Source organism: Cynocephalus volans, chromosome 17 (assembly GCF_027409185.1).
Source record: "Cynocephalus volans isolate mCynVol1 chromosome 17, mCynVol1.pri, whole genome shotgun sequence".
Lineage (NCBI taxonomy): Eukaryota > Metazoa > Chordata > Mammalia > Dermoptera > Cynocephalidae > Cynocephalus > Cynocephalus volans.
The window spans coordinates 14,702,080-14,719,823 of NC_084476.1; the positions used below are offsets into that span (position 1 = coordinate 14,702,080).

A 17,744-nucleotide genomic window follows, 5' to 3' on the forward strand; every position below is an offset into this window, starting at 1 on the left:
TTTAATGGATTTATCCTTTGACCTGTATTCTAAGAAGCATGAAAAATCATCTTGGTTTTTTTTTTTTCTGTTTAATCCCCCTTTTTACTAATTATATATATTTGTGGGGTACAGGATTGAGTATCAATACATGTGTACAATATTTGGTGACCAAATCAGTATAATTAGTATACTCATGTTTACAAAATGTCTTCAATCTTTGTGACCCTTAACTGGTTTCTTACAAAACCTCCTCCTCCTCCCCCTTTGCCACCTCTAATAACCACAGTTCTGCTCTGTCTTTTTCTAAAAAAAAAAAAAACTCAAACAACTTAAGAGAAAAAAAAAGTGACCCTATTAAAAAATGGGCAAAGGAGCTGAATAGGCACTTCTCAATGTAAGATATGCAAATGGCTACAGACACATGAAAAAATGCTCAGTATCACCAAGCATCAGGCAAATGCAAATCAAAACCACATTGAGATATCATCTCACCACAGTTAGACTGGCCATTATAAAAAAAACAAAGAGAGTATAACAAATGCTGGCAGGGATGAGGAGAAATGGGAAGAACGCTCCTATGCTGTTGATGGGACTGTCAGTTAGTGCAGCCATTATGAAGACAGTATGGAGTTTCCTCAAACAACTACAAGTAGAACTACCTTATGATTCAGCAATCCCACTGCCGAGTATCTACCCAAGATGAATGGAAATCATCACGTTAAAGAGACACACGCACTCCCATGTTTATTGCAGCTCTACTTACAATAGTCAAGAGTTGGAACCAACCTAAATGTCCACCAGCGGATGACTGCATAAGGAACATGTGGTATGTATACTCAATGGAATACTACTCTGTCATAAAAAAAAGGTTGAAATTTTGCCATTTGCAGCAACATGGATGAACTAGATAAAGTTACGTTAAGTGAAATAAGGCAGGCACAGAAAGAGAAATACTACATGTCCTGACTCATAATGGTAGCCAATGAATGAATGAATGAATGAATGAATGAATGAATGAATGAATGAACAAACAAACAAATAAATAAAAACAAAAGGATAGAAAGAAAAGAAAGATAAAACAAGCACAATAATACACTGAACTTTCAAAAGGAGAGAACAGAACTGAGGTTAGCAGAGGTGGGAAAGGGGAGGGGATGAGGGATTCACACAGAATAGGGAAAGGAAAACAAAAAATGATTACATTGTATAATGTTGAATATACTTATTATTCCGATTTGAACATCACATATTGCACACAGGTATTGATATCCAACTCTATCCCACAGGTATGTACAATCAAATATGTTTCAATTAAAAAAATTATCGTATGTTTTCAAATGGCTAAAAGATAAAGAGAGGAACTTAAATGTTCTCAACACAATAAAATGATAAATTTTTGCAATGATGGATTCGCTAACTAACCTGATTTGATCACTACACATTGTATCCCTGTATTTAACTATAACTCCGTCCTCCATAAGTATGTACAATCAATGCTTTTCAATTAAATAAAAGTTAAATTAATTGAAAAGTTAAAAATTAATTAGATATTATAAATAGAACTACAATATAACCTAGTAACCCCTCTTCTGGGCATATACCCAAATGAAATGAAATCACCTCCTTGTAAAGGTATCTGCACTTCCACATTCTTGCAGCATTATTCACAGTAGCCAGGATATGGAAACAACCCAAGTGTCTATCAACTGATGAATGAATAAAGAACCATGACATTTTATATATTATATAAATACACACACACACATACACACACGCGCACGTGCACACACACACACACACACACACACACACATATATGAATTATTATTCAGACCTTAAAAGTAAAGAGAGATCTTGCCATTTGCCACGTGGTTGAGTCTGGGGGACATTATGCTAAGTGAAATGAACCAGATACACACAAAAAAATATTGCATGATCTCACTTATATGTTGAATCTAAAAGAGAATAAAACAATGGTTACCATGGGTGGGGGAAATGAGAACGGAGAGATATAATGTCAGAGAATATAAAGTTGCAAATATGTAGGATGAACAAGTCTAGGGATCCGATGTACACCATGAGGACTATAGGAATTAAAATTGTAATGTATTTGAGTCATACTAAATGAGGAGATTTTAGCTGCTCTTGCCACAAAAACAAAACAAACCAAAAAAAAAAAAATGTAAATATGTGAGTTGATGGATATGTTAATTTGCTTCACAATTGTAACCTTTTCACTATCCATATGTATCCCATAACATCATGTTGTTTACCTTAAATATACACAAGAAAATTTATTTTTTAAGAAAACAGTCTGAATCATGTCACTCCTCTGCTGAAAAGTGTCCAAGGGCTTCACACTAATAATCAAATTCCAAAGCTTACAGGACCTGGTACTTTAAAATTATCTCCTACTGCTCCTTACGTGCTCACCCCCTCCAGTCTCTCTAGTCTCCTTTCTGCTCCGGGAACACAGCTGGCACTGTCACATCTCGGAGCTCTGCACTTGCTGTTTCTATTCCCTGGAATGTTTTTCTTCAGATATCCCCATGGTTAGACCCTTACTGCCTCAAATTCTTAGTTCAAATATCATATTCTTAGTGAGACCGATCTTCATTACACAATTTAAAAGTGCACCCTAACCCCGCACATCTGATTTCTTCACATGGCTGTTTTTTAGAGCACTTAAACACCATGAAATTTATTTATATGTTTGTTTTTATTTTCTCCCTACTAGAATATAAGCTGTACAAAGGAAAAATATTTTTGTCTGATTTCTTCATGTCTAGAAATTTTCAGGGACACAGTAAACACATAATAAATACTTGTCAAAAGTATTAATTACCTATGTATATATTTAGCTTTCTTTATCTGGAAGTCTTGCTGTTTGTGAAGCAAAAGATAACTCATTTTCACAGCAATGAATTAAGCAGGCACAGATAGGCTATCTCTGCAAGAAGGTTCTGCTTAGGAAAAACAAAAAATGAAAACAAAAACATGTGCTATATTGGTTTAGTAAATTTGGAAACAAGAATCACTGCCCTGTGTTTCTCTGTTGGGTTTTTGTAACAGAAACAAACAAATTGAAGGATAATAAGGCCAAAATCTTTGCAATATGTTTATGTTTTAGGAAACAATCACATACAATGTAAAACTAGCAACAGCATTAAAAAGACAGCACTCTCAACATTAACCACTTGAAGCAACAGTTATTTTTATAACTATGAAAAATGACAAACAAAAAGATAAACCAAAAAGTTGATTGATATCTCATTTATACAAATTGATACCGACTATGAATTACATTGAATTTCATATTAGACATTATTTATGTCTTTTTATTCATCTGAAACAATATTCCATGACACTTGATACTAACTCAACTGTAAGGCTCCATCTGTGAATTTTATTCTAAATAAAGATGAATATTATAACATATTTGAGAATTCTTATCATTTCAACTTGGTAACAGCAACTTGAGTAAGCAGGTATAACTCATACAAGACACAGTGTTATTCAAACGTCTGATTATAGCTTAAAACCGTTTCTCCTCTTAAAGAAGAAACACATATTTCTGATGCAGTATCTTCCTTCAGAAAGAAGAGGTTAATGTATTTTTGATATATAACGTCAGTCATATATCATCACACAGATAAGGCAGTATCCTAACATGTTTATAAATATCACTCCTACACTTCAAAAAATGAGAGTTACTAGCAATTCCAGTTACTGAGGGTATATCTAAAGCTAAGATTACACATATCATCACGGAGTATCTGTGAACCTAGATGTTTTGAAGTTTGCGGGTTCTAGAAAAATAGGCAGAGAAAATAATCCACGCAGGTGACCAAAATGAGGGAGGGACCACTGAAATCACGGAAAGCGTGGAGCACACTGGTGATAAGGGTAGTCACTATGTCAGGTAGTTTTTGCTGCATAACAAACCATCCCCAAACTTAATGGCTTGCACAACCATTTGTTTACGGGACAATTCCAAGGGCTGGCAATTTGGACTGGGACCGGGCTAAGTGGGATGGTGCTTCTGGTCTTGGCTAAGTTCAGTTTATGACAAGGGGCTCATTTATGTTCCTACAATTACTTACCTGGTCACCCAGGAGCTGGCTGATACTGAAGTGTCTTTGTTCTCCTCCATGTGGCCTCCCACCTTTATGCAGCCTAGTGTGACTTCCTCACATGATGGTCTCATGGTTCCAAGAGCAGCAGCCACAGAGTCTACTTACAGTAGGCTTAGAACTCTCACAACGTCACTTCCACCAAATCGACTACTCAAAGAAAGTCACAAAAGTTGCCAGATTCAAGAGGTGGAGAAATAAACTCAACGGTTGAAATGAAGAAATGCAAAGTATTGTGGCCATTTTTGCAATCTATCATACACACCTAACACATTCATTCAAGGAAGCATCTGTGGAAGCATCCCTAGAAGAATTAATAACGAGTGGGGAGCTATCACTCAGCAAATACAATCCCCTTTCTGCAAAGAATCCCCAAAGCCAATCTCATGTCTCTATTCCTCAGGCTGTAGATGAAGGGGTTTAACATGGGGGTCACCACTGTATACATAACTGAAGCAATCGCATCCTTGACTTTAGAATTGTTTGAGGAATGAAAGAAGTAAATAATTGCAAGAGTTCCATAATACAAAAACACCACGAAGAGGTGGGAACCACAGGTGGACAGAACTTTGCAGATCCTCTTCATGGAGGGGACCCTCAGGATGGTGGCCCCAATAGAGACATAAGAGCCCAAAATAGCACTCAATGGCAGGAGAGTTAACACTCCCGCCTCAGTGAAGATGACCAGCTCATTGAGGGAGGTGTCTGAGCAGCTCAGCTTCAGGAGGGCAGTGATGTCACAGAAGAAGTGGGGGATGGTGTTGTCAGCACAGAAGGACAGGTAGGACAGGAGGAGGGTGTGCAACAGGGCATGTATACAAGAGAAGAACCAGGACCCAGCCCCCAGTAAGACACGCAGCTCCTTCCTCATAATGACGACGTAGTGGAGCGGGTTGCAAATGGCCACATACCTGTCATATGCCATCACTCCAAGAAGGAAATTTTCAAGACAGCTAAAATTTATAAAAAAATACATTTGAGTAATGCACCCCTCATAGGGGATGGATGGATGCTGAGTCTGCATGTTCATGAGCATCTTGGGGACAGTGACAGAAGAAAAGGAGACATCACAAAAGGCCAGGTGGCTGAGGAAGAAGTACATGGGGGTGTGGAGGCGAGAGTCCAGCCTGATGAGCAGCATGATGAGCAGGTTCCCCAGCACCGTGGTCAGGTACATGCCCAGGAACAGGGCGAAGAACACGCCCTGCTGCTCCGGCAGGATGGGGAGCCCCAGGAGGAGGAACTGGGACACGCGGCTCTGGTTCTCCCGTCTCATGCCCCTTTTCTCTGTGCTGGGGATGAAGGGAATAAGAAATATCAGCTCCTGAGACATGGTGGTTATCATCACCAGGTGTGCGTTACAGCCACAGGCTGTTTTTCCAAGGAGTTTATCAAAATTCAGACAGATTGGATATTTTGCTGAATGAATCTTCGGTCTGCCCCATTCTACAGACAGAACATATCAAATTTTGAATGAAAACACGATTTCCTTCAAAGCGATATTCACTTATTTGACCATTTCCAGAAACAATTTTTGGCACTGCGAGTGTAAAAGAAAATGAATTTTCCAGGCCCCTCCCGGCTTGGACCTGACATTCTGTGGGCACCTTATTGAGTTCGGGGCAAGCGATATGGCTTTGCAGCCTGGGTGGCTTGAGCTGGATTCCTACCTCAATGATTTACTACCTGCAGGGACTTGGGCAACTGTACCTCTTTGTGTACATAAGTTGCCTCTTCTATAAAGTAATAATACTACTATTACCTAGTTATGTAAATACTGGGAGGATTAAATGAGTTAATACACATAATAAACTCACATCATAGCTCTATACACAATATGTGAAATAATGTTAACTATTTCAGTAGGACAAGTTCAATAGATAAATCTGCTATCAAACTTCAGGAACTCAATAGAACAGAAAAGCGATGTGGGCATCAGACAAGACCCTGCTGCTGGTGTAAAGAAATTGTCAACCTCCTGGTCTTTCACACTCCCTGAGAATCTGCAGAGAATCCCTGGACCTTGGACCCTGGGGATTAATCTCCTGATGGCAGTGAAATTTGAAATATTTTTTCTTCTTCACTGTCTTATATTCCACCCCCACCCTCCAGTATGAGCATAACATGTTCAGTGAAACACTTGAGAATTTGATCCCAGGAACCTTCCCAGAGACCTAAGATCGTGCTGATGCTATAGGATTGGGAACATCTACTAAAACTCATAGTTAGCTAATTAGGTATGCTTTATTCCCAATATTAGCCTTGACATTGATAGTAGTTAATATTTCATGAACTTCTACTAGGACATAGAGTTTAATAATATTAAATTGTTAAATTTCTGTTATCAGAAAACTAAGTCTCACAGTGGTTAAATAATTACACCAAAGTCAGAAAAGTAATAACTGACACAGTCAGCATTCCAATCTATGTCAGTACAATCAGACGGCCTGCTTGTCACCATTCTGCTGGTCCTGCCCCCTCATTCATTTGTCACAAAATTCTGGACCTCGCCTCTGAATTGTTTCAGGGCTTCGAACTTACTCCAGCCCCCTGTTTGATATTCTGCCAACACTCATACGTCTAATGACCCTATATTTTATTACCCAAGTCAGGAAACCTTTGTGAGTGACAGGGGAAGATATACAATAATTATGCCAGGACAACAGGTCTACACAAGCCTTTCCTAGGCAAATCAGTATGTACAGTCACTTACACCACACATGAAAATTTGCAAAGGGCTTTTACGTGTATTTAATTGTGTTACTGAACAAACATTTATTGAGTGCTTCTGAAGCAGACAGTACAGTAGTTAATTTTTTTCATGTGACTAGTGTAGAAACAGAGGTGTGAAATCACACACTTGAGGGCAAATAGTACTTTGTGGATTCTCATCTCAAGCATAGGACTTCTGATAGTCTGCCCTAGACACCTGGCCACTCCTCCAGTGGGAGTTGAATCAGAGTTAGAGGTCACATACGGAAGCCCTGGAAAGGGAATCCAGAGAGAGACCATCAGTCTGAAGCATAGGTACCTGACAGAAGAGCCTCTCCAAAGAGCAGAGAGGAACTCAGCCAATGGGTCATCTCAGGCAAGAGGGGACCAGGAGGAGCGCAGGGATTTAACACCTGCTGAGACCTGGCTGCCCACTGGGATTTATTGGGCCAGGCTTCTGCTTGGAATTCAAGCATCTGTGGGGAGAAATCCAGAAGGTAATATGTCAACTAAAAACCTCATGTCCAATGGCTGAACAGCAAAAAGGTAACCTTGACTGAAGCTACTCCCTGTGTGAAAGAGGCAGCTGAACACACTCTCCGGGATGAGAAGGGAAGCTGTGAGGTGGAGTTTCATGAAGGGTCTTGGATGGGCTTGTTTCCTCTGTCCTTGCACAAAACACTCTGCTTTGGACTGTCAGAAAATGACTAGTTTCATTGATAATCTCTTGCATTTGAGCAATATTCATAATGCTAACCCCCATTTATTACGTCATGATATGCCACATATCGGGTAAATCCCTACTTTCACCACGTTTTGCATTTCAGGCTGCTGAGCTTCACAGAAGTCAAGCCCAAGGTCATAAAGCCATGAAGAGTCAAAAATAAAGATTTTAACTGAGAAATGTATGACACCAGACCCTAAGCACTTAATCACTACCAAGTTCCCAAGAATAGATATATGGCATTTTTGAGAGCCAGTGAAGAAAAATATCCACACAGCACTCTGGTGTCTTCAAATCACAGGAGCACTGACTGCCAACTTAGCTTCAGTAGGACCCCGCTTGGAGCTGCCTGTACTTGTCTGAAATAAGGAGATAATACATAAAAGGAGAATGTGTCTGTGAGTCTGTCTCTCAAACATGTAAGAATGCACACACAAACACACACACATTGCCATATCATGATTTCAATTCCCTTTCTTCTACACCCATTCCTGATTAAAATAATGAGAATTTGAGTTACACCAAAAAATTCATATAGTCACACACGCATGCATGCTGGCATAAATCTCTCTGACCTATATTCATTCTAGATAAAAACAGTCAGGGTTTGTGTAACTTTCACACTAAAAATTTACACACAACTGATAAAACATTATCATATACAATACAACACAATTAAACATTACACCTAGTCATCCACATGAAAAAGCACATATCATATTCACTCAATTCACATGCAGTCTTGTAGTGAAACACAACACACTAACATAACCCTAAACAGCACATACACATAGATACACACACACTCACATGCACACCTTACAAAGAAGAAATTAATCTAGCCCTGCATAATCAATCTATACTCTTCCTACATGAAGAGAGTGGGTGTGTAAGTCCATTGCATACTAAATATACTGGGTAATACAAACAACAGCAAAAACACACATGCACACGCATACATATTCTCACACACACACACACATTAGTGATGATTCCCATCTCTCTCTGACCTGTGATAATCTTTAGTGAGCTTAGATACTTTCAGGTCAAGACAGTTTTCTGAGACCTCACTTTGTGTTCAGGAAAACCAGTATCCAAGGATCAGAAGTTCCCCTGGCCTAAGGATCTTTCAAACGTTTCGTGCCTATTTTCAAGTAGCAGAAAAATTGGCAAGAAGATCTCCATTCACCAGGGAGAGTAATACCCAGGGGAAAATAACCCCAAAATCTGGCTAGGGAAGGAGCCAGCAGGGACTAATTGCCCAGTTTCCTGCTTTCCCCGTGGGAGGGAATTGTGAAGGAACTAGAGGGGCTGAGCCTCAAGAGTCACAGGAGACGGTGTCCCTGATGTTGATGTTGATGTTGATGTTATGAAAAGCAGCAGTGGCCATACTCACCTTGCTTCTGACGTAACCACAGCATGGAGTTGGCTTCTCCACACATCACAGAATGGCCCAGAGTAAAGCCTGACCCTCGCAAACTCCCACACCGCTGACCCTGCCTCTTTTTGAGCACACATTCCACTGCCACCTGAGAGCTTGCAGGTCTCCTCACTGGCCTGAGATACTCTGCAGGACAGGGTCTGAGGCTTGTTCAGGAGGTAGGAGAGTGGCAAGATTGACCCCAAGGGCAATAAACAGACTGATCTGAGAATGGTAATAGCTCTGTCCCTTACTCACTGGTTGCCCTTAGCAAAGGCCTTAAGTTCTATGAGGTTCTGTTTCCTCAGATCTTTTGTGGGTAGTAATAGTATCTTGCTCATGGGTTATTGCGGGCGTTAAATGAAATTCTTTATGCAAAAGCACTAACCTTAGCCACTTTTCTGAAAACTAATTGGCCTAACGGACTAATATTCTAATCAGTTTACCAAGCAAAACTTGCATCTTAGGGCTGGCAGATTGCTCAGTTGGTTAGAGTGCAGTGTTTTAACACCAAGTCAAAAGTTCAGATCCCCACACTGGCCAGGCAACAGCAACAAAAACTATCACCTAATAATTGTCCTAGTTACTATTACTGTGCAACACACCAACCTCCAAATTAATAGCATTAAACAATCATTTTAAAATAATTTTTATTATTTTAATTTGTACATATTTATGGGCTACAGAGTTGACTCTCAGTATTTGTGTCCAGTATGTGATGATGAAATCAGTATTATTAGCATGTTCATCAGCACAAATCATAATTACTTTTTGTGCCCTTTACCCAATTACTCCCTATCCTTCGTCCCCCTCACTCCCCGTCTTACAGCTCTGGTAACTATAGGTCTGTTCTCTCCTTCTGGAAGTTCAGCGTTTTATTATGGTATTTCATTTTTTCTTTTAAACAACGATTTATAATGTTCCTGAATTCTGTGGGTCAGGAATTTCAGAAAAGGCACAATCTGCCTCTGATCCGCAATGTCTGGAGCCTCAGCAGGAAGAATTGAAGATCAGGTGTTTCTTGATGGCTGAGGCTGGAACAATCTGGAGGCATCATCACATTTGTCTGACAGTGAATGCTGGGCGTGGGTTGGGGCATCAGTTGGGGCCTTGAGACAAAGCACCTACCTGTGCATTCTCCGTGTGGCCCGGGCTTCCTTGCAGCATGTTGGCCTCATGATAATTGGAATTCTCTAAAGGTGACTCAGAGTTACAAAGGTGAGGAACCCAAGAGAAACAGGCAAGAGATGAGTGGCCTTTTCTTTCTTTCTTTTTTTCTATGTATCACTCTTGAAAATATCTTCCACACATGTGTCTTTTAACTCCCTACTACACGCATTACAGTGTGGTCACCACATGCATTGTATGAGATAACACTGTTCTCAAGGTGGCATGGGAGTAGCAGTCTTAGAAGCATCTCTTATAAATGTGTTTTTATTTTTATTGTACATGTTCAATGTGTACAGTATGATGGTTTGATATACATATACATAATGAAATAATTACTACAGTTAAGACCAACCAACATATCCATCATTTCTCATAGTTACTTTACCTGCTTATTTTTACTTAAATAATTAACATAGTATGTATATATAAATATGATGTACAACATGCTGTTTTGAAATATGTGTACATTGTGGAATGACTAAATTCAGCTAGTTAAAGTGTTTATCTCACGTACTTTTTTTTGTTAAGAGAATCTGATGTCTACTCTCTTAGCAAATTTCAAGTATACAGTGCAATATTATTAACTATATTCCTCCTGCTGTGCATGGATCTCTAGGTTTATTCACTGCATCCAACTGCAGATTTTTACCCTTTGACCTATATCTCCCAATTCCTGCTCCCCACACCCCTTTCTTGTAGCCATTATTCTTCTTTCTGTTTCCATGTATTTGATGTTTATTTAGATTCCACATATAAGAGAAATCATGGAGTATTTTTTGTTCTGTGACTGGCTCATTTCACTTACCATAATGCCCTCCATGTTCATTCATGTTCTCTCAAATGGAAATATCTCCTTTTTCAGGTTGAATAATATTCCATTAGGGTACTTCAAAAATTATTGCTAAGAGATATATGATATAAAAATGTAAATTGTAACATTAAAGAGATTTAATATGGGGGATAAAAGTGTAAGGCTTTTGTATGCAGTTGAAGTTGTTGTTATTGAACTTGCTGTTACCAGCTTAAAATATTCTGTTATAAGTTTTTTTATGTAAGTCATATGGTAAATACAAAGCAAAAACCTATAGTAGACACACAATACATAAAAAATAGGGAAACAATACATACCACTAGGGAAAAGTATATGATAACAAAGGAAGGCTGCAAAAGAGGAAGAAAGAAACAAAGAATCTACAAAGCAACAAGAAAACCACTATCAAAGCAGTAATGCTAAGTCCTTACCTATCAACAATTATCTTAAATTAAATTGATTAAATTCACCAATCAAAAGACATAGAGTGGCTGAGTAGATTAAAAACAAGGCCCCACTGTGTCCTGCCAACATGATACTCACTTCACTTTTAAGAACACAAATAGAGTGAAAGTGAGGGGACAAAGTGCATGCAAATGGTACCCAAAGAAGAACAGGGGCAGCTATACTTATACTTGTATCAAATAATATAGTCTTAGAGTCAAAAACTTCACAGAGATGAAGGTCATTATATAATTATAAGGTGATCAATTTTTCAAGAGGATATAACAATTTTACATATATGCACCTAAATATATAAAGCAAACATTAATAAATCTGAAGAGAGAGGGAGATTGCAGTGTAATAATAGTAGAGGACTTCAACACCCCACCTTCAGCATAGACTGATCACTGAGAGAGAAAATCAATAAGAAAGCATTGAACTTGAAATACACTTTAGGGCAAATGGGCTTAGCAGATATATACAGAACAGTTCATCTAACAGCAGCAGAGTACACATTCTCCTTGAAAGTTCATGGAACATTCTCCAGGATAGATTATATGTTAGGCTCGTAGTAAAGATGTCAAAACAAATTTAAGAGTATTGAAATCATATGAAGTATTTTATCCAAACACAATTATGTGAGGCTAGAAATTAATAACAGGAGAAATTTTGGAAAATTCAAAGATTTGTAGAAATTCAACATCATCCTCCTGAGAAACCAATCAGTCAAAGAAGGAAACAATCCTAACAGTCCTATGTAAAAACAAAAGACCCCACATTGCCAAAGGAAACCTGAAAAATAAATAAATAAATAAATAAATAAATAAATAAATAAATAAATAAATGAAGCTGGAGGCATAATGCTCCCTGACTTCAAATTATAACACAAAGCTTAACACAAAAGTCATAAAAACAGACATTCAGACCAATGGAATAGAATGCACAACCCAGGAATCAACCCAAATACTTACAGCCAACTGATGTTTGACAAAGGCAGCAAGAACATACATTGGGGAAAAAACTGCCTATTCAATAAATGGTGCTGGGAAAATTGGACATCAATATGCAAAAGAATGAAACTGGACATATACCACTCACATATATCAAACCAGCTCAAAATGGATTAAAGACTTAAACATAAGAACCAAAAGTATAAAATTACTAAAAGAAAACAAAGAGGAAAAACTCCAAGGAGTAAGACTGGTCAAAAACTTTATGAATAAGGTCCCAGAAGCAAAGCAACAAAAGAAAAAAAAATATGGGATTGCATCAAACTAAAAAGCTTCTGCACAGCAAAGGAAACAATCAACAGAGCAGAAAGACAACATATGGAATGGGTGAAAATATTTGCAAACTATATATCTAACAAGGGATTAATATCCAGAATATATAAGAAGCCCAAACAACTACACATTGAAAATACAAATAATCCAATTTAAAAAATGAGCAAAGGAGATGAGTAGACATTTTTCAAAGGAAGACATACAAATGGCCAACAGGTACTTGAAAAAATGTTCAGCATCAGTAATCATCAGAAAAATGCAATTCAAATTCAAATTGAGATGTTATCTCACCCCACTGAGAACTGGCCCTTATTACAAACATTGAGAATAACAAATGCTGGTAAGGTTGAAGGGAAAGGGAAACTGTTCTACACTGTTAGTGGAATTATAAATCAGTACAGCCATTATGGAAGATAGTATGGAGGTTTCTCAAACAACTACAGGTAGAACTACCATATGATCCAGTAATTCTACCATTGGGTTTATATCCAAAGGAATGGAATCATCACTTCAAAGGGATACCTGCACTTCTATGTTCATTGCAGCTCTATTTACAATAGCCAAATTTTGGAACAAACCTAAATGTCCACTGAGGGATGAATGGATAAGGAAAATGTGGTATATATACACAAGGGAGTACTACTCAGCCATAAAAAAGAATGAAATTCTGCCATTTGCAGCAACATGGATGAGCCTGGAGATAATTATGCTGAGTGAAACAACCCAGGTACAGAAAGAGAAATACTGCATGTCCTCACTCATAACGGGGTGCTAAAAAAGAAAAGAAGGAAGGAAGGTAGGGAAGAAGGAAGGAAGGAAGGAAGGAAGGAAGGAAGGAAGGAAGGAAGGAAGGAAGGAAGGAAGGAAGGAAGGAGGAAGGAAGGAAGGAGGAAGGAAGAAAGGAAATAGGAAGAAAGGAAGAAAAACAAAGAATGAGAAGATCACAAAAATACATTGAACTTTCAGAAGGAGAGAAGAAACCTAAGAATGTTAGAGATGTTGTGGGGGTGATGGAGGGAGGGGGTTGGAGAGTGACTGGTCAGGTAAGGGTCATAAAGAATAAGTACAGTTTGGAGGAAGGAATAAGCTAAAAAAAAAAATCCCCCAGATATAAATGAACTGAATTGCTCATTTGAAAGATATAGACTGACTGAATGGATAAAAAACTAGATCCAACTGTATGCTGCCTACAAGAATCTCTCTTCACCTGTAAAGACACAGAAAGACTGATAGTGAAGAGATAGAAGAAGGCATTTCACTCAAATGAAAATAAAAACGAGCTGGAGTAGCTACACTTACATTGGATAAAATAGACAACAAACCAAAAACTATGAAAAGAGAAAAAGATCATTGCATGATGATAAAGGGATCAATTCAGAAAGAAGGTATAACAATTCATGCACCCAATATCAGAGCAACCAGATATACAAAGCAAATGTTATTGGACCTAAAGGGAGAGTTAAATCCCCCATACAATAGTAATAGGGAACTTTAACACACAACTGTCAGAATTGGATAGACCGTTTAGACAAAATAATCAACAATGTAACATTGGATTTAAGCTGCACCATAGACCAAATGGACTTAACAGATACTTACTGAACATTTCATTCAACAGTTGCAGAATATACATTCTTCTCATCAGCGTGTGGATCATTCTCCAGGATAGACCACAAAAGCCACAAATCAAGTCTCAAAGGCATTTTTAAATTTTCAATCATTTTAAGTATCTTTTCAGACCACACTGAAATAAAACGAGAAATAAATAACAACAAAACATTGGAAACTCCAAGTACACGGAAATTACACAACATGCTCCTGAACAACCAGTGGGGCAAAGATAAGAGGTAATAATCTTTTAGGTACATATGTATATAGAAAACTTACACACATACACACACATATAAACACTTATATACACATATATGAATATATACATTTATATACATGTGTGTACATATATAGGTAGGATAAAATAAAGCAAAAGGGAGAGTTTAAAAATTTTCTCATGTGATTGTGGGGGCTGACAAGTCCAAATTCCATAGGGTAGACTGATAGGGTGGAAACTCAGACAGGAGTTGATGCTTTTGTCTTGAGACAAAATTTCTTCTTTCCAGGAAACCTCAATTTTAGCCTTACTCTGAAGACCTGGAACTGATCAGATGAGAACCACTCACATTATTGAGGGTAATTTCCTTTACTTTAACTCAACTTCTTGTATATTAAAACTACATCTACAAAATATCTCTGCAGCACTACTCTAATGTATTTGATTAAATAGCTGAATATTATAGCCTAGCCAAGTTGGCACATTAAATTAAACACCACAAGTGGGAAGGTTACCGTGGCATCCAAAGAATACTCACTCCCAGGGAATTATGGAGTGGGGGGAGTGTTTGGGGGGGTGAGTTTATTCCAGGTGCCTTCCCTGATCATGTATTATTTGTCTCTCATAAGTACCCATGTCTCTTGAGCCCTCTCTCTGCTTCCATTACTCACAGACAGTCCCCTATTACCACCATCACTACCATTCAGCAATCTGTCTGCTTTCAGGGAAAAATTTATTTTTGTAGTTAGAATTATACTAAGTATTTTTTGAAGAGAGAGTCAAAACCCATATGTGGACATCAAAGGCAGATATAGCTAAGAGGGTACAGAACCAGGCAGAAGCATATTGGGCTTCCCTGGAATGTAAAGAATCTTCCAGGGCTATAGGCAAAGACTTTTTTTCATTTTTGTATTTATCCTTAATTCTCTATTCTTCTGTCAGTAATTTTAGGTCTTGCCATATTTTATGTTTTATATTTTCATCATTTAGTGTTCTCCTATCATCTTCTCATTGACATAAATGACTAGGCCTCATGGGGGGATTGTGAATCTGCAGTTTCATAAGCACCCCTAGAAAAAACTTAGTCTTTATGTGAGAAGCTGCATAATTGGAAATTACTGATTATTCCTTATGCATCAAAGTATCTATTTCTAATATGCAGCCTGTAATAATACTATAACAACTGTATAAATATATAAGTACACAGGCGCTCGTTGCAGCATTGTTTGTAATGGCAAAACTGAGAAAGATGAGAATCTAAATGCCCATCAATAGGAGAATGGATAATAAGGAATGATAGGAAAATAGGTCAATAGATAATCCTTCAACTGTTCCATAGAAAGGAGCAATATGTATCGGGTACAAATAATGAGATAGATTTCTGTCACTGACTTCACAAGCCATTATGAATGAAATGCAAGTTGCAAAATAAAATACTTAAGAATAAACCAATTAAGGTAAAAATTATATGTAATATGTATATGTGTACAATGACTAGGTGAGATCACATACCCAGAAAGAAAACTATCTATTAAAAATGGTTAATTCTTGAGGTGACAATGGAATAGGTAAGGAGGACTTAACACTTGCTTTTTAGTTTGTACACATCTGTAATATTTGAACTTGTGGACATGTATTGTTTGTAGAATTAAGACTACTAATCACAACCAAAAAAGTACTATAATTTATCACTGCTATTTGATCATCATTGAGGGAGAGTTTGTTTAAACAGTAAAACTCTTATGTCATGGTAGGGAAAAGGGCCATGTGATATGATGGCTGGATCACCAAAGGGGCTCTCCATTCTATGCCCAAATTCTTATTATGGAGAAGAGTCAGATAAAGAAGAACAATCCAAGCGTGAAGTAATATCACCTAAACACAACCTGTGTTCTTTATTGCAATTGCCACTTTGCTTTGGAAGAGTGAAGAGGAGGAAGTCTTTCCCCTCAGAGTCCACTCCAGAGTAATAGAGGAAACAAGTATCCTACCAGATGACCAAACAGCAATGAAAAAATACTAGAACTACAAATAAACAAGACTTGATACTACCAAAGGAATATGGTAATTATGAAGTACCACACCTATACAGCAGTAAAACGTGAAAATACCTGAAAGGAAATTCTGAGCAATGATCTTAAGAGAACTCAAAGGAATAAGAGAAGACTCAACTAGAGAATACAATGAAACAAAAATAATCCAGAACATGAAGGAGGAAATTTACAAATACCTCTAAAAAGAATGTAAAAAAAACTCCTAGAAATGAAGGATTCACTCAATGAAATAAAAAGAAAAACCAAAACATAAAGCTAGAGAAGCCAGCTAGACCAAACAGAAGAAAGAATATCAGACTTTGAAGATGTTCTTTTGGAAATAACCAAGGCTCATAAAAAAAATAAGAAAAGAAAAAAAAGAATTTTAAAAAATGAGGAAAATCTAAAAGAGCTAGCAGACAACTTTAGCGAACAAACAACCAAATAATGGGTATTCCATAAGGGGGGTGAAAGGAAAAGGTAATAGAAAACCAATTAAAGGAAATAACAGAAAACACTCCAGCTATATGGAGATTCAGACCTTCAGATCTAGGAAGCCCAAAGACCCCCAAAAAGTTTCAATCCAAAAATTCATCTCCAAGACACATTACAGTCAAACTGACAAAACTCAAAGACAAAGAGAGAATTCAAAAACAGCAAGAGACATGTGTGAAGTAATGTATAAGGGACCCCCATCAGACTTACAGCAGAATTCTCCACTGAAACTTTACAGGCTAGAAGAAAATGGGATAATCTATTCAAAATACTAAAAGAAAAAAATTGCCAGCCAAGAATTCTATACCCAGCAAGTCTATCCCTCAGAAATGAAGGAGAAATAGTGTGTTTCCCAGACAAACAAAAATCATGGGAGTTCACTACCACATGACCATCCCTGCAAGAAATACTCAAAGGAGTTCTGCATCCAGAATCTGCAAAAAGATGGTCAATATCCTGGAATGACAAGAAAGAGCAAAATCCACCATTAAAACCACAAAGAGAAAGAAGCTAAATCATGTCCCCTCAAAAAATCTAACTAACATGGAAGATGAAAAATAAAAGATGAAGAAAGGAACAAATGACATTTAAAACATCTAAACAAAAAGCAATATAATAACAGGAGTAAAGTAATACTTGTCAATAACAAAGGTAATTGTGAATGGATTAAACTCCCCATTCAAAAGACACAGACTGATATTCACCACGA

At 37.6% G+C, this 17,744-nt stretch overlaps 1 protein-coding gene across 1 annotated transcript; it reads right to left on the minus strand.

Moving 5' to 3' along the window:
• Positions 1 to 4,449: 4,449 nt before the first annotated feature.
• Positions 4,450 to 5,391, minus strand: LOC134365541 (olfactory receptor 1J4-like). Its single transcript, XM_063081660.1, has one exon. The coding sequence runs from the start codon at positions 5,389 to 5,391 to the stop codon at positions 4,450 to 4,452; it is 942 nt and encodes a 313-aa protein (XP_062937730.1).
• Between the last annotated feature and the right edge of the window lie 12,353 nt (positions 5,392 to 17,744).

Bases quoted from the DNA above. Each gene is read 5' to 3' on its own strand.
- LOC134365541 (XM_063081660.1), bottom strand. From the start codon at position 5,391: ATGAGACGGGAGAACCAGAGCCGCGTGTCCCAGTTCCTCCTCCTGGGG.